The sequence below is a fragment of the Anser anser genome (assembly GCF_964211835.1).
Source record: "Anser anser genome assembly, chromosome: 3".
NCBI classification, from domain to species: domain Eukaryota; kingdom Metazoa; phylum Chordata; class Aves; order Anseriformes; family Anatidae; genus Anser; species Anser anser.
Genome location: NC_139722.1, coordinates 28297372 through 28315929, shown reverse-complemented (window position 1 = coordinate 28315929; position 18558 = coordinate 28297372). Strand labels below are relative to the sequence as shown.

Below are 18558 nucleotides of genomic sequence, written 5' to 3'. Positions count from 1 at the left end.
CATTCTTAGTTTTGTATTATCCATGAGATGTGGCTCTGTACATGCAGTGTAATAATTTTGTAATAACCCACAAAAGTGTATATATGGAATAGCTCCTATAAGACAATGCTTATACCTTACAGGCACTGTGCTGTGGTCATCACCAGGTAAAAGAGCAAGTTACAACAGGTGCAATAAGCTGCTGTAACCTGTTAGCTGAGTGCCTAACATGCCTGAGCATGCACTCAGACCATGGCCAAGACAAGATCAAGGTTAACAAGCCCCTAAAGCCAAGAGGAAGACAACAAAAGATACAGGTTGATATACTGAACATGAACAATGTAAATGTAGATATTTAACTTCCTTAAATTCTGGATAAATCACTAATGACCCTTCCTCTTCAGGGATAGGAAATAGCCACTGCAGAAACTACTATGCATGAAACAGGATGAAACTTCTGTACCATTCACTGATAACACAGTGCCAATGATCAGTAAAGGTTCCTGAAATAGGAAGTGGGAGGAGAGGGGGAAGAAAGAGTGCTACCTCATACCACAACCACAGAAACTGACATTCTGGCCTCGATTTAGAGGAAGCAAAGGCGAGGTAAAAGCAATACAAAGCATAGATTGAGGCCAGCAAACATACACTCAGAGATGCTGTCGCAGGGCTGAAGGAAGTAAGGCCATACATCTTCTGCAACCACTGCCTAGAGCTCTTGGGACATGTACCCTGCAGATACATCAAAGCCTCTGTCCCCAGCAGAATATCATAGGACTGAGGCTTCTGTTTAGTCACAAAGGAAGAGATAAAGGACAAGTATCATATGTCTTAGGAGTCTTTGTAAAGGAACCTAGATCTTCAATACGACAGGAATTTATTGGTGAGTTTCTGACAAACAAGGAGCCCTTAGAGAGATTTGCATCTCTGTTTTGCTGTGGACATAATGACTGCATGAAAGGGGCAAATGTCACTGACTAGAAGACTGCATCCGCTGCTTCCAAAATTAATTAAAAGGATGTTTTGGTGGCCCTTTTGACCTTAAAAACCAATGGGAAATCATCCTTACCATCAATGGAATAACAGCTTCTCATCTAAGAGCTCAGACTTAAATCTGTGAGACAGCAGATTGCCTTATTCACATACACATAGAGCACAAGCATAGACTTTGAGTCACTGTGGGGAAGACATCGTGAAAGAGAAGAGTTAAAAATACCACCCATGATCCCCTATCCATGGTCTGTCAGCACAAGATCCTCCAACGGTGTGTTCAGTCTTCCTGGGAAATGCATCATCATTAGGCAGATTTGGTAGTGAATGCAGTAACTGTAAAGATCTTTGGCCAATACAGCTGTGCAAATTTAATGGTATTATCACATTTTACACACTGTAATGCTTCTGCATGAATGGGATGTCTCAAAATAGAGTGAAGCATTCCTATCATGCATTTCTAATTATACGGTCTTGATACATTACCATGTAGGTGAGTTTCCTGTGGTGACATAAAAACCTGGTGACCTGACACTGCTTAAGCTTGATTCCAACTCAAGAGGGATATACACACCTGCATGTCTAGATAGAGGCTGAACATGAAAGGGCATTGCCACCATCTGGGAGAATTTAAAACCTGGCTGTGTGACTGTAACCTACTTACTTACAGATTTACATACTCAGAGTAGTAGAAAGCTGAAAATTTTTGTGATGCCTTCAGAATCAGTTGTAAGAAGTCATCCAAGCAGATATTGCTATGGATAATCCAGATCTCACAGCAGTAGTTGGATGAACCTATAGGAGACTTCTCACTAATTTTGTGTTTTAGCAGCTGACTGCTCAGTACATAGAGCTGGCTTGCCTTCTGGGAACCCAAACATCTGACATGGAAGCAGTTGAGAAGCACATATTTGTGATGAAACCTAGAAAATGAGGGTGATGAAGAAAAATCAATACCTATTTTGTGGTGCTGCCTTGTACTATAGGATAGAGAGACAATCCACTCTGAGGCGGAGCAACTTTATCTGTCATTCATTTGGTGAAAACCATGAACTTGGGTTTACAAGTAAAGGTGTTGCTTTAAGCCCATAATAGTTCTTTCCTTAAGGTAACACTTGCTACAAAATCCCCTTCTATTTAGGCCATAAAAAACCTTCTCATTTTGCTGTTCTGAACAGGGAAGATGACAAGAAAATGTATATCAGAACAGAAATGAAGGCTGAAACTGTCAAAAATTTTGTTCAACACCCTAGGACTTGACATGTAGCTTCAAGCTGCAGCTGAGCTCTAGTAGCCTATTTCCAGAGAGGCTGATGTAACATTATTGAGACAGATTGCCTTACAGGTCTTTGCACACCCTCCAATGGGTTATATACAAAGGCTTGAGTGCTCAGCAAAATAATGAATGTGAGTGCCTACCTCAGGAGTCTCTGCTTTTTTGTGACAATACTGATAGGGATAAATAGTCCATGTTAGATGAGATGCTAATCTGAAAAGCCAGAAGCAAAGTTATGTGCCCGGTGTTGTATTTTATATAAAGGAGGGACCAGCCCCAAGGGTCTAGTCCTGGAAAAACTGAGGATGTCTTCACCTTCCTTCTTAACAAAAGCAATCTTCTTCACAAGGGTTTTTGGTCCCAGTTAGTGTTTTATTTAATGGGTTTGAATAGTACTAAAACTAAAATAGTAGCAACTACTTTGCTTTGTGGTCTTCCATAATGAGACTGCTGAGAGGGGAAATTCAGTGCTAAGGATGCTTTCTGTTTGTTTAAAAAGGTGTTGCAAGTCTTACGATGGCATAAACCTACACAGACCTCAGCTGCGTAACTCATCCCTCAGATACAGGGCAGATAGAGGTCCCTTGTTGAAAATGTCAGTGGTTAAAGTGAAGAGTGACAAAGACAAGTCCATAACTGGCCTTTAAGAAGTTTCATGGACACTGAGCACAAAACACCTCATAATCTAGTCCCAAATATTTTCAGCCAGTTGTCCCTGAGTATTACTTATGGCATGGTAAACTTCGTGGAGGAATACTGAGCTGAACCCTGGCATCAGTGTTCACATCGTAAAGTTTATATTAACACTCTGCTCTTCTCGCTAAAGGCTAAAACGGCAAGTTGTCATCTGTAAAATGAGAGAATATGACCTGAAGAAAGTGCCCTGAGAGCCTCGGAGAGTTGAAATTAGAAAGTTTAACTTTGTTTGTTGTTCACAACTAGCAGAAGGACTACAGAACTACATACAACTTCTGTTTGAGGAGAGGTCTCAAACCTGTGCTAAACATAATCCAGAACACTCGGCCATAACCTCCCCTCACACGCTAGAGGGCAGGTGCTTATGCAATGAGTAATCTAGAGCCATAACACTTATTGCAGTACATTAGCAATAGACAACACTAGGTCTGAGTCAGAAACAAGGCTGCTGAAACTGTGTCCACTTTTTGCTCGGCCTCACTGAACCACTGTTCTCTAATGGCATCTCAGACAGATTGTTGTCACATGTGCAAAGCTATCAAGAAACTTCCCTGTAGGCTGGGAAGTCTTGGAGAAGTTCCAGCTTCTCCAGCTCTTGATTACATGACAGATGAGCAAATAGCTCATCTAAGCAGCATCTGGTCAGATGCTTTCCTTCTTCATCGGCAGCAAAGAATGAGTACTGATCTCCCTATGCAAGTCTGCATATCTGGGTAAGAGACAGGACTGAGGGATGCCAAAGGGGTAGTTCAGAAACGTCTTCGGATGCCCCTTTCTTACCTTGGGATTGAGGCCCTGATAAAAGAAATAGAGAAACAAATTACGTACAAAGAGCACTAAATGCAGGTGAGTACAACAGATTGTTGCAGCTGGAGGTAGAAAACTAGAAGGAAGTGCTCTGCTTGGTGGGATTGGAGCTAAAACAACAAAAAGCCCTCTCCTCGATCTCCTTGTGAGTGCCCGGTGCAGGCAAGGTGAGGCACAAAGCACGTGCTCAACAGCCACCACTAGAACGGAAACATCTCTGAATGTGAGCCTAAGCAATTGCTCAAAAGAGAGGTACAATTTGAGTAACTTCCAAAATCTTCCAGTAAATTAAGCCATTCATTTTTAACTTCACTAAAAGCAATGTAATTCAGGGATTCCTTTCTTTCAAAAAAGTTAAATCTACAAGAAAACAAATTTTATTCAGTGTACTAACAGGTCCACCCTTATGAAAGTTGATTTTTTAAGTAAACTGTACTTTCCCAATTTAAAAATATTTCTTCATTAGCAAAACACTACATTAACTAGGAGAGAAAGTATACATTCAGATTTAATAAATTATCAATTTAGTAAGCTTACCTTAAAAATATACCTTATACCTATTACTTCCAAAAGTAAGGTTAAACTGAAAAGTTAATTGTGAAGGCAAACATCAAAAAGTTAAAAAAAGTGAACTTTGTTTGCACAAACTCTTTTGCTGTTCTTCTCTGCCTCCCTGTTGTCTTTTCCCTGTCAGACTCTATCTCTACCCCCATACCTTCCTTCCAGCTCCTGCTTCCTAACCTTTCCTAGCTTTTCCTCATTTATAAGTATAGTTCAAAGAGGTTTTGTCTCTCCTTTCATATTGCTTGTAAGGCCAGAAACACCGATAGTACAAGAAAAGATACCTCCATCTAATTCTTCGTCATGGAGGCCTCCGGAAGAACAGTGAAATAAATAAATAAAAAGGCTTATCTGCTCCTACAGCTGTCAGATCATTAAACCCAACACGACCCAGTTGCAAAAAGAACCTGGAGGGAAAGCAGAGTATGTTTGGTGCAGACAACCTTCAGTGTCATTAAACTGACAAATCCATCAAACCTCTATTCAGCATATGGAAATTCAGCTTATTGTAGCATTTATATCTTAGCCAAAACTTTATTCTTTTTTATGGGAACACCAACTCACATTCCCTGGATGCCAAAGTGATGCTGTTTCCTCCTACCCCCCAGTTATCTAGCCTCTGCACCAAAGCAGAGCTTTTCAGAAAGCTGGGCATGTTTCTTTCAAGCTGAGAAAACATGGGTTTCATTTCCAATAAGAGAAAAAAAAAAAAGTGGAGAACCACGAGAAGCTCATGAGGGAACATAGCCCTTCGTACAATTTATGTACAATGATAGTACAAGACCACTGAAAATAAATTACTGAATTGGGGAAGTGCAAGCATATTGGGATTATGAATATGCTATTTTTCAACACGCTGCCTCTAAAAAGTAAAACTACTTTACACTGTTTTCCACAGGTGACTTCCTATGTATATCATTAGTAAATGGATTTATACAGCTACGCTATAATCTAGGAGACAAGACAATCATCCTACAGGCTCTTCAGAAGATCCAAGCAGACGGAAAAACATGGCATTTGCTCAAAGCAGGAAGAGTTGGTACCGAAGGCTACCTGGAACTGGATGGTACCAACATTACTCAGAAAGGCAGTGCTGGAATGAAGGTGCTAGACGTACACACGGATTTTTACGTTGGAGGGGTGTCCTCTCTAAGTCTTGTCAACTCAATGGCAGTAGAAGATGAACCCACAGGTTTCAGTGGTTGTATAAGAGAAATTATTATAAATGACAGAGAACTGAAGCTTACAGCAACAGACCCCAAAGGTGGAGCCAACATTGGTGACTGTGATGGAACAGCTTGTGGGTATTCAGTGTGCAAAAATAATGGAACGTGCCAGGTTGAAAGCTCAGGATTTTCTTGTTCTTGCCCCCAAGGGTGGATAGGGAACACATGTGAAGAATCTGTTCACTGTTCAGAGAACAGGTGTGGGTCTCGAGCTCTCTGTATTCCTCAGCCTACTTTGTTCTCGTATACCTGTGTGTGTGCACTAGGCTGGTCAGGTAAGCACTGCGACAGTAAAATCAAATTTTTTACAGCACAGTTTGTTGGTAACTCCTACATCAAATACATAGACCCTCTTTATAGAAAACGAGACCTCCAGTATACCCGCATTTCTTTAAATTTTACTACTAATCAAACCGAAGCCTTAATGGTATGGATGGGAAAAGCTGAAGATGAAGACAATGATTTCCTTGCCATTGGTCTCGCCAATGGAACATTAAAAGTTGTCATTAATCTTGGTGAAAGAATCTCTGTTCCTCTAATTCACAGCAAAGACTCCACTTGTGATGAAAGATGGCATTTTGTTACTGTAATTCAAAACCAAACTTGTATTAAGGTGTATCTTGACGAGGAACTAATTATTTTTGAAGATATTGATCCAGACAGAAAATACACTGCTTTAAATTATGGTGGCATTTGTTATTTTGGTGGGTTTGAAATTGGCAGAAACATCCATACAGTCACTGCAGGGCTTTTTCAGAAGGAATTCAGTGGTAAAATTAAAGATATTGCACTCTTCCAGGATTCCAAAAAGGTTCAGCTATTGAAAGCAGAAGGTTATAATGTCCATAATGGAGATCATAGAAATTAATTGAAAAACTATTTAAGATCCTTTAAAAGTGATACATTTCATTTTTGTCCTGCCTCTTGTATTAGGTGACAGTGTAATATTCAGGAACAAATATAAGAAAGCAATCAGTAAAATTGTCCCCAATTCCTTTTCTTTTTTAATGTTGAGTATTAATAGCATATATAAAAAGTCAGAATTTTTACTGTACTCATAAGTACTTTTACATACATTTTGGTATTTAAAGTATTGAAGAAGTCTGTTTTTTTCTTTATTGTGCTAGAAATAAACGGATAGTAATTAGCTTGCAAAAATGCAGTATTGTTTGTAGATAAGGACAACCTACCTGTTTCTCCAAAACTAAATTTTATTAGAATGCATAGCTTCTCTTTTGTAATTTGTAATTTTAAGACCAATAGAAAAAAAACAGTATTCGTAGGTGGAAAAAAAGTGTACTTGAGGTAAAAAGTGTATGTTAAAAAAAAATAACATGCATTTTCATAAAAATCATAACATCTGTAGTTACTTGATAAGTCCACAAAGATTGTATTTCAGGTAATGAAGTTGTTCTTCCTACCTTCTAAGTCTCTATCCATTACATATACTCTTATGTAAAACAGTAGAACTTAATAGACTGCTAAAATATGATGTTTAAAATCATTCTTCCTTAAGGGTAGAAAAAGTATTTTACTTAATTACTGAGCATAAAGCTCATACATATCCACTGAGGCATAAAAATATGCCTACTGTATTTCTCCACCAGAGGTCTCCCTGATATGACTATATGAAAACTTCTTAACTATTTACAGCTGGAATGTGGGACAGTGGCAGTCTGCCTACAAATAACTCCAGTTCCTAACAGATTTAATAAAGTCAAACAACTGCTTTGCTTTAGCTATACCTTCTGGCTTTTATCCCTCTAAATGAGAAGTTGAGATTTTACTAGACAAATTTTTAGCCACTATAAATTGAATTTCCATGACTATTTTTCATGAATTTTTAACATCAAAAGTAAAAATAGAACATTTCAATATATAAATACAAAAGAAATCAGGTTGTATTTTAATCTGCTTAGACACATGATTTGTGATGGCATTTATTTTCCTCATTTGACTGCTGACTTACTGTATAAATAAAATATATAAAAATAGTAGTGATGGCTTCCTATCTTTTTCCCTTTTAACTTTACTATTGCTCCAAAGCACATTATCAACTCTCACCTCCTTGCACGGGAATTTTCCCAACAGAAGTCTTCAGTGGGTACTGATCAGGGACAAGCAACTATTACTGATTATTTTTTTCTTCCTATAAAGTAGGTCAGAAACATAGACAGTAGGCACAGCAAAACCAGGTGACACACGTTACTTTCCACATAACCATCAAGAGTACGTGGCAACGAGTGCCTTGCCAGCAGTAAGAGATGACTCAAAGATTAACCGAGGGGCAGGGTGATGGAACTGCCGCAAGATGTTCTAATAAGGCTTTGCAAACAACTTTGTGAGGTTCTTTCCATCCTCTTAAGCTGCTCTGAACCCTCAAGCGATCAGGCTGATGCAGCAAAGCTTCCTCCCCTCTTTCCAACAAGTAACAGCAGCTCGCAAAGCCTATTTGGCATTTGAGCTGGCTCCAGATCCTTCTCCTCTTCCAGTTTCTCTTAGAAGGGCCTTTTATGGCCATGTGATGCTGGGGAAGGGAGCGTCTTTAGGGTTTATCCTGTTCTCTCTGGGGTTCCTGGTGTACTGCCAGTTCCCCACGAGTGCACGCTGCTTTTTGTGGTCTGAGCAGTGATTCAGCATAAAACAAGTAACAATTAATCAGAGCATTCCCAGCTAACACCAGTGTCGGAGGGAAAGTGACTGAAGGCAATGGAGAAGACAACAGTCCTTCACCCCTGCAGCAGTGGGAGTCATTCCCCGTTACCTTAACTCAGGTTCTAGGATCAAATTCTGTCAGCTGTCTCTGCCTGTTCATTTAAAATCTTAACTTTGTTAACCCTACCTCCAGAGCTGTTTCACTTTGGCACTCTTCAGGCTCCGCATACAAGAGGCAGGTAGTAAAGCATTCAGCAAACTTAGGAAATGTTTACTTACTCTTTCCAAACAAAATGCTTCTGGTAATTCTGATAGAAAGCACTCCCATTCTCTTCAGTGCAGGCAGCTGCGATTTTCACCACTAACAGTTTATTTTTAGAGCACCTTTGGACAAGTCAAAAGAAAATCTTCACGAGCAGAGCTACTGATTTAAAACGGATTTCAAACACAAACCAAGGTTGTGGTGCAGTTTTCTATCTAAAGAACACTGGGGTAAATGTTTAAGCAACACAACACGTGCATATTACTACCTGATATAATCAGTGGCACTACTGCTAAAAAGATCATGGAATTGATTTGGAAAAGGCTAATTTAATGTCATTTCATCACACTACGAAACTCAGAAAGATAAATATTGCTTCTGGTTACTAACAGAGGATTTTTCCCTTAAGAATCTTCTCAGTTATGAGGCTAAGAAACATCACTGAATAAAAAGCTACTGCCCCCTTCATTTGGTGCAAGATTTTTTTTATTTTAGTTGATTTGACTGTGAATCTATCTGCAGGGTACCCAAATGTTATTTTAAAATACATCCATAATTAAAATGAACAGTTATTAGTGTGTTGTTAGACTGGAAAGACCTTCTCCAAAAGAAGAGGCTTTTCTACAGCAAAGTGCAAAATGCGATGTCCATACATAAGGTAATGTACTCAAAATAAAAAACAGAACACTGAGAAACAGAACAATAAACCTAATTTTTGGTTTACATAATGGAATGTTTTTCTCGTTTCTAACAGACTCGACAAAATGACCGGGGTATTTAAGGAAGGGTAAGAGCAGGAGATTTTAGTTTCTATATTCAGGTTTTCTTCTTATTTTTTTTCTTTTTTTTCTGCCTTTTAGTTTTTGAAATGGATGGCAGTCAATTTATTAAAAGTCCCAATGGTACAAACTTCCCTCTGCCTTTCTCCCCTCTCTTTACCCCCCCAGAACTCGGAATGACTTAGCCATAAAACCAGTGTGGCATAGTACAACTTAGCCTGCCATATTCATTTAGCCTACAGTTTCACACCTATGAAATCAAACACACACAGTATGTGAGAAAATTTTATCATTTTAGAATCAAAATATCCCTTAAAATATTTACATTTTACAGTAAAAAGGATAGCAAAACACAAAGTAATGTACAAGCTTAGGTATTCAAGTTTTTGAAGCATGGAAAATGGTGGGAGAAATGAATCAACTACCACAAATCATATTTTCAAGAACTTAGATTAAAAATGCTTTCTTATTAAAACAAGTGCAGTTTAAAGCAATAACATTCGAGCAGCTCAGCCTTCCAATTTCTGGTCACAAACTGCTTTAGATGCTTAGGAAATACTTGAAAAACTGATGAAATACACTTGAATTATTTTATTGTACTACTGAATAATTTAAAAAACTCTTCACATCGCCGAGCATATTGTATTTTGTTGTAGTATATGTGGATTCTGAGGCTTTGCTACAATCCTTAAAAAGAGTGCAATTTAAAAAGAAGGTTATCGTATGAAATTCATCTTTAAAATTATCAGAGCATCTTAAAACAGAAGAGAGCACAAATTACCAAAGGCAGCAACTATATTGCAGACTTGACTAAAGCCAACTTTATCAGCTAAGAAAATTTCTAAGCCTTTATTGCATATTAATAAAAGAAATCTTTAAAATTTTGAATATACAGCAATGTAAAATTTTTAAAAATATTAAACTCCTACTTCTAGCGATAGTTGGTATAATGAAAAAAAGGATGAGTATTGGTACATTGAGTGGTACCAAAACACAGACTTGTTTCTGCAAAAACACCAACACTGAATAAAAAAGATGGCACAATCCTAGCAGGCTTCTTTTTTTATACAAAGTTTTACGACATTAATCTAACAGTTTATTTAAATAGGATTTTAAAAGACTGCCTGCATCTTTTTACCTTTTGCTTTTAGTTCTGTCACTGTGGTCCCTATGCCTATCTCTGTTCTTTTCACTTTCTCGTTCTCTATGCTTCTCTTTACTTTTCTCCCTCTCCTTATCTTTTTCTTGATCCTGCTCTTCTGTCTTAGGCTTTTCCGTCTTTTTTTCTGGATTTCTAGTGGGGCATTTTCCATCAGCACCCCTATCACTGTGTGGAAGTCGCAATTTTTCTTTGTCTCTATGTCCTTCCTCTCTACTCTTCCTCTCTCTCTCTTTTTCCTGGTTTCTGTCTCTGCGTCTATTTCTTTCAGAATCTTGCTCCCAGTATTTTTCATTGTTCCACTCTTTTTCTTGTCTTTCTTTCTTTTGGTGCTGAGAGTCACTATAAAATCTTTGTCTGTGTTGATCGTTTTTTCCTCTACCGAACCCTCTCTCCAATTGCTGTTCTTGTCTGCCCCAAGGATCGCTATGACGTCTTTCTGGTCTCCTACTGTCTTTACTCTGAAAAAAATTTTCTGGCCCCAAAAATCTGGATTGTTTGTGAGCCACTGGTAGCCCTTGTGCAATGGGTCCAGCATAGTGTGGTGGCTGACCTGATAAATGAGCTACAGGTGGCCATGGCATCATCGGATTTTGAGGAAAGCCAAAGCCTGGAGGAGGAAGAAGTGGAGGTGGTAAATGAGGAGGAAATCCAAACATAGGGTTGTTTTGTGGAGGGAAGTTATGAGGTGCAGGAGGCTGAAACTGAAATCCAGGTGGATTAGACTTAGGATGCTGAAAATTCTGTTGCGGAGGTCTAACAGATGAGAAGCTGCCAGGGCTTGGTACTTTGGAAATAAACTCAGAACGAGAAGAATTTTCAGTTTCAAAATGAGATGAAGTTGCTGCTGGTCCTCTTCTAAATGAGTTCACTGTTTCAATGTTTTGCATCAGTGCATCTTCCTGTGACTGTTTGGTATCTTCTGCTTGAGATGCACATGCGTTATCTGCTTTTGTTGCAGTTGAACTGCACTGCATCTCATTAGTTTGTGCATCACTTTGATACAGGTTTAATCCCATTTCTCCAGAAGATTGTTTATTCTCTGGTTCCATTTGTTCGTTTCCTGAAACATTCTGTCGGTCTTCATTTTTGCTAACATCCCCTTCCTTGTTTTCTGAAGTACTAGTCTGCTGGCTTCGTCCTGCTGCCTGTCGGGGGTCTCTCTTAAGGTTAATAAATTGTGGCGATTTAGAGGTATTAGCAGTGGTACCTTCAGCAGAGCTTGCATTACCATTGTTCTCGTTTTTTTTTCCCGCACTTGATGAAGAAGAAAAGCTGGAATTTGTTGTCCTTCTAATTTCCTGTGCAGTATTATCCTTGTCAGGCAATTGCCGCTTCGAATCATTTTCTTTACTTTCTTCAGTTTCTTTATTCTGTGACTGAGCAGATAAATTTGCTAAAAATGCTTCTGTGGAGACATCAGGAGGTTTTCCCTTTAGACTAAGTCCTATCAAAGTTCCAGCACTCCTTGCAGAACTTGAGGTCCCTACAACTGCTGCATCCCCAGGTGCAGTAGCATTAGTGGATTCTTGTGTATCATCCGAACTAGCCTTTGTCTCACTAACTTCAGTAGTTACTTCAGCAACATCCATGTTTTCTTCTTTTGAAGTTGTTTGTTCGTTTAATAAAGGTATGTCTTCACTGGGACTCGTCTCCGGCTTACTTTGTTCATATGCCTGCCCTGTTGTACCCAACAGGCTTTGAAGAATATCATCCACTGGCAATGGTTTATTTGCTAGCTCCAGCGTGGAAGGCTGATTCTCCCACCCAACCAAGACTCCGGGAAGAAATCGGAGAGGCTTTGGTGGTTCATGTTTTGTACTTTCCACCAACGGTTCAATAACTGCTGAAAGATCATCTGTATTAGACTGCTGAGGTTTATTTCTCTGCTTGTGTAACACTGCTGTGAAGGAATTAAAAAAATCATTTTCCTCTTCTTCTTCTAGTGCCAACTCATTATGAGAGACCTCAGGTTTGTTTGGCTTGCTTTTCTTCTCTGGCGGCAAGCTACTCAAGGTACTTTCAGAAGCTTCATCCACAAAACTACTAGTAACACTCGCAACAGCAGTAATCTGTCTCTTCATTTTCTGCCGAATTATCAATCCCAGTAACAAATTTGGTCGATGCAATTCAATCCCTGCACAAAATTGTAACAGCAAATTATCATCTACTTATGTTTTGGTTAAGGCAATCATTCTTAGCAAAAATAACCCAAATACTTATATATTATGGAAATTATACACTTTATGACACTTGAGTTTTCCATCATTAAGCAGAACAAACAATACTTATAATCAGAACTATTTCCAACATGAAATTTATGCCTTCAACCATTGCAAATTAAAATTGCTTTAAGTACTTTATCACCCAGTATAACTTCCAAATAGAGAACACAAGACTGTTATAAAGGACATCTAGTCATGTAAGAAAAAAAAGTTAAACATCTAAGTGAGCTACAGTGAGAGCAAAGCACAAGAGTTAAAAAAAAAAAAAAAATATACCACTTGCAACTACAAAGTCTCGTTATCAATTTGTGTTGGATGCATTTCCGGAAAGGTTTGACCAAGACTGACTTTCCAAAATGCTTCTCTCATTCCAGAAGGGCACCATGTTTCAAGGTCTGCTATTCTCTCTTCCCTATACATTTTGTTCTGTCTAATTTAGGTTGTTGCAAAGAAAATGATGACTTGTAGCTTATCCCCTCTTAAGTTTCAACCCTGCCTATCTAAAATGAAATGATCTGCAATTTTTTTAATAACCAAAATAAACTGACACTAAAGAACTCAAGAACTCAGGTTTAAGCTATAAATGACAACCATTTCAGGAGCTTTTTATTTCTTGCCCACTTGTTTTCAGACCTTCCGTGTCTGAGGTTTTTTTTCCTTCCCTTTTTAAAAAGTTTGGAACACTCAAGTGAAAGGAAAAAAAAGGAGTGAGTGTATTTCAAGTAATGAAAAATACTGTTTTTAATTTACAATATCAACCTGGAGCTCAGTAGGATTACTGTCAAAGGTTACCTGTGTCACTGAATTTTCTGAGATAGTAACCACAAAGAAACCTGGGTTAGAGGAAGTATGCAATAAAACATGAAACAAAATTATTCAGTTATTTTTTTTCAGCAACAGTACATTAAATTATCAGAATAGTCTTAAAATTGGAAATTAATGTCTTTTCAAGGAAGTGAATATAACACTGGAAAAATCATGACATTTCAACAGAATAACTTACTTTTCAAAAAGTTATTAACTATCTTTTAAAATTAATTTTTCTCATCTGTAATAAGCTTATATAAGAAGGGCTACAATAATAAACTTCCAAATTCCATGCTGTACTTACCGGGCCCATCAAAAGGCACAAGTTGATGTGGAACTTTATCTGAGGAACCTAATGGGATGAGATACAAATCTTTCACTTGCTTCATGTTATTGGCAGCTACACCGTAACGTTTTCTGCTGCTGAAATATGCAAACAACAAAGCATAGGATATCTGATCCTCTTCAGTTACAGGGGTAAAGCGAACTACACAGATTTCCTGTTTACAAAAAGAGAAAAGAAAGATATTTATATAAGAAATGAAATTTCAATTGTTTTAATGACTATTCTTCATTTAAAGGCATAGTTCAAAGAAGAAAAAGCGTCTCCCCAGAAATGCAGAGAAGAACAGAGGAGACAGAAGGAGTAGAGACAAGGTCAAAAGTAATTAAAGCAAAAAATGGAAAAAGCAAACAAAAAGCATTTAGAATTTAAATAAATTACTCTATGACAAGCTAAATTTTATCAGCCTGCAAAATAACAAGCTTAAGTGGAAGATGGCATGCTTCCCTAAATTATTCCCCTCCCTAATGCTTAACATTACTAGAAAGATTTTCCTTGTATTGTCTTTCATGTCTGAAATATTAATAATACTAAAGCAAGACCTGCATCCGAATCCCAGAATTACGCCTAAAACCCAGCTCAGCAGTTGATGCTGGGGCTGATGCTGTTTAATGACTTAATGATCAGGAAGATGGAACAGGAGACTCTTTGAAAAACCAAGATGACACCTGATTAGGGACAGTGGCTGATGTGCCAAAGGGCAGGCTGCTCTTCAGATGGACCTCAGCAGGCTGCCAGAACCTCATGAACATCAGCCAAGGCAAATGCGAAATCTTGCACCTTTAGATGGAGTATCCCCAGGAACCAAGACAGGCTAGGAAGCAGCATGGCATAAAAGGATGTGTGGGTCCTGGTGGGCAAGTTGAATATGAACCAGCAACACACCCATGCTGCACAGAAAGCCAGCTGCGTACTGGGTGTCAGAACCACAGCAGCCAGCAGGTCAAGGGAAACAATCATTCCTTTCTATTCAGCACTTGTGAGATAGCAGCCAGAGTACCGTGTCTAGTTTGGGGTTCTCCAGCACAAGGGCAGCCTGCATGCAGTGGTAAAAGTCCATCTTGGGCCACTGGGATGGTTTTACATACTGTAGCAGTACAGAAACTAGAAAGTAACACTTGAGACATATGAAGTTGTGTATGTCGCAAAGGAATATAAATGTTCTCGAACAACAACTGACAGATTGAGGTTAGACAGAAAGAAAACAAATGCCACCAGCTGCCACCCATCCCATTTAATGTAACCATGAGTTATCCTTAAACTGTTATGTATTCTGCAAATGTCCCAGGAGGAAAAGATATCCAGGGTGAACAGGGTGTAGGTTAAGAAGCAAGCCTTCAATATGTAAGATTTCTTACCTTGGTCCCTGAAGCTTTGATTTTTTCTACATACTCCCAGACAGTGTGAGGAGATATCCTGCCACCTACTTGAATACTATCAGGTAAATCCTATGAAAAAGGACAACAGAAATCTAAATCCAACATATTTGTTTCATATATTCAAAACATAATTTTTATAGTTCTAAAATTGTAATTTTAAAAGTCAGTAGAAGTTTTAACAGTAGAAAAAAGTAATTTACATTTATATTTTTTATATTTGTATTAAGATTTTCAGTGCAAGATCTATGATTAGTAATAAATTAGTTATCACTCAATGCTGTTCATCTCCACCTTCTTCCAAAATCATTTATTTCAGTAACACTAACTGTAAACACAGCTGTGCTCTGTAAACACAAGTTATCTTTAAAATTAAACTGTTATGGAAGCCCTATGCCTATCAAAGAATATAACAAACTTTCAAAATCTTAATCACGAGAAAAAAATGCAACCTACTCATGGATGTATATAGACAAAAAATTTTCTCAGATACTACTGAGTTCACTATTCACCAGTGACATAAACAGACTTCCAGAATAATTCCAGAACAACTTAGGAAAAACAGTCATTTTGAAGTGAAGCAGAAGAGCTATGCAAAATACATGTGCTAAAGGGTATGCCCTGCACTACACTGAAGATTTACAGCCAAGTAAAGATAAGCACATTAATAAAAGACTTAACACCATTTAATTAGACAGCTGATGCTTCCTGTGTCACTGGTGAGAAGTAACACTTAGCCTTATATGAGATTTTGATCTTTATTTTATGCAGCAAAGACAACTGTTATAAGCAGTTGCATCCATTTCCTGCCTCTCAGATACTGAATACTACATATATGTTGTATTATTATTATAGTATAATTATTATTATAGCATGTAATTATTATATATAATTATTATATATAATATAATTATAGTATATGACAATAATAATAATAATGATATATATATATATATATATTTAAAGGACAATTTAGTCTTACAATGGAGATTAGGAATACAACTGCCACCAGATTGGCAAAAATACAATTCCTGTTATGCAGGTTTTTACTGCAGAAAATGAGACTTCATGTAATGTTAAAAGAAACCACCAATAGTATCCATTTTTGGAAAAGAGGTGTCTGACTTGTTTATTGCTTTGAATTAAAAACTGATCATTCACTTTCCCACCTCTAATTCAGAAAACAGATGCCACTGAGATGATTATTTCAGTAGCAAATTTCGTCCTGCCTTTCCCTGTTAGTTTGTAATATAGAAGATGCTCCGTAATAAACTAGAAACAATTCAATGTTTATGAAGCCAGGTCTGGAAATCTGGAAATACTGCTATTCATCCTCAAGAAATATGAGAGCAAAACATTTTAAACATTTCAGGGATCCAGAGAATTTGAATCCTGATGAACCATGGGTCCACGTAGGGAGAAATACTTTACTTATAAATACATATAAACCCTACCCTAGCCTATTTCCTCCCACAAGTACTTTACTCAGTATAGCGATCATGCTTCACTGCCTTTCATCATACTATTATTAGTCTATGGTAAACAAGTCACTAAAGTTAATAAATGAATTGCTCATTCTTTGCAAGAAATGTAAATACCTCTGTTAAATACTCAAACGAGCCAGAAACTGGGTAAGCCTTAATAACAAACTTTGCCACAGAAGGCATGTTGATGAAACCCTTCCAGATGAAATTCAGGCGTGCCAGAAACAGACTTTCACACTCTACAGTACCAGGTGTTTCTGATCTGAAAAAACAAGACAGACAACACTTCATTTAAAAAGGTGACATGTCAGATCATGTAAATAACCACCTTTGTTTGTAAAACAGGTTACCTATCATTAAGAATTTTATTTTTCAGTTAAGCATATTTGAGGGTCCATGAAAAGAGATAGGGAGACAATCCCATTTCTCTCCTTCTAGAGGAGTAGATGTGTTACATGAAGGACCATCAGATAAGCAGCACGTTAGTTCACTACTCTATCATTTGAGCATGCAGAAGTTAAGATCTTCGCCTGCCAGCACCTCTTCCCAATTCCAATATCATCACCTGCACAAGGCAACGTTTCCTCACACACACTTTAAAAAAAAAAAAAAGAAAGCAGTTGCAAGAAATAAACTAAAAGACTTGAATAATTTCACAAGAGAGTGTTTTTCATCCTGGGGGTTTCCTCACCAAAAAGATTACAGCTAATTTTTTAGATTACAGATATATTTAATTTTTTCCAAACTTGTATTTATTAAAATACTCTAGGCATTCTACTAGCAGTGTTAAGCTAGCCACTCACTAGTAACAAACGCTGTGCTGCAATAGTAACACAATAACCAGTGTTTCTTTCTGTCTACACTAGAAATTACTTCTTTGTTTTTAGAATAGTTTGCTAAAGATTCGAAGTCCACTGTCTTTGGTGAAGGATCACACTGCTCTGATAAAGGCTGAATTTCAGCATGGACTCTAGTCAAGTCTAAATAACTGAGAGTCAATGATTTTCTAGAAACACCTCTTGGAAACCAGAAAATACAGCCTCAAATTGCAATTTGCCTTTATCAGGTAGCAGAGAAGAGAGAGAGAGAGAGAGTGGAAGAAAACGAAGGGAGCTGACAGCAAACACGGCAAAACTCATACTGACAGACTGGCTAAATTACAAGCCAAGGAAAGAAGGGGAGGGCAAGGACTAAAGAGAAAAAAAATCTCCAACAGAAGGGGTCTACAAAACCCGTGTGTTCAAGAATAGCTACTGTATTTTCATCTTAAAGAGAGTAAGACAACAGGCTTAGAAATTATTGCTGCTGCTTTTCGTCATTTGCTCTGTGGTTTTCTTCTAAATGTGAAAGAGCTATCAGCATCCCAAAATACACAGTCTGACATGGCAGGAAATATTGAAAGATAAACTATTCTTCTTTCATATGAAAATCCTTCCTACATTAACTCAACATTATAATGACTATTCTCTAAGTATCACTCGTACCAGACCTGACTGTAGCCTGGTGCATACCATAATGAAAATGCATACTAAGCACAATATAAATAGTATTTCCTTACCTTACCACAAATGGAAAAAAAAACAGACATAGGAACCGTGTAACAGGAAATAGTATATACTTTTTTTTTTTTAGAAATGTAACATTGCTAACAACATAAGCAGCCACAACGCAAAAGCATTCTGTAACACAGCAAAGCATAAAATAAAAATAATCAGTAACTGCAAAGGGGCAAATGAAGAGTTGTTGCTTGGCTTCCAGACAGGGTACAGGAAGCATTTGTAAACAGTAACAAAATCTGCAAGGTAACAACAAAAGATGTAGGGCAGGCAGGAGAGAGAGATGTGATGATGACAGAACAAAAACAATCCAGCACAACAAGCAAGGAAGATGCCTAGAAAAACCAAGACTGTAAAAAAACAACAACAAAAAAAAC

The 18558-nt window shown here is 37.8% G+C and overlaps 2 protein-coding genes across 6 annotated transcripts in view; one reads left to right on the top strand and one right to left on the bottom strand.

Annotated features, from left to right (window-relative positions):
* The window catches only part of EYS (eyes shut homolog), an 855622-nt gene extending 846843 nt beyond the window's left edge, over positions 1–8779 (top strand). Inside the window, exon 48 of the mRNA XM_083831800.1 lies at positions 5208–8779. Within this exon, the coding sequence (XP_083687926.1) occupies positions 5208–6403 (1196 nt within the window). The 3' untranslated portion in view covers positions 6404–8779. The remainder of the gene's footprint in view (positions 1–5207) is intronic.
* A 141-nt stretch (positions 8780–8920) lies between these two features.
* Positions 8921–18558, bottom strand: part of PHF3 (PHD finger protein 3) — a 50651-nt gene continuing 41013 nt past the window's right edge. For all 5 annotated transcript variants that reach the window (XM_083831796.1, XM_083831794.1, XM_083831793.1 and 2 more), the window contains 4 exons: positions 16740–16887; positions 15124–15213; positions 13727–13922; positions 8921–12527 (listed from right to left, as the gene is read on the bottom strand). In XM_083831796.1, coding sequence (XP_083687922.1) covers positions 10366–12527; positions 13727–13922; positions 15124–15213; positions 16740–16887 — 2596 coding nt within the window. In that variant the 3' untranslated portion in view covers positions 8921–10365. The remainder of the gene's footprint in view (positions 12528–13726; positions 13923–15123; positions 15214–16739; positions 16888–18558) is intronic.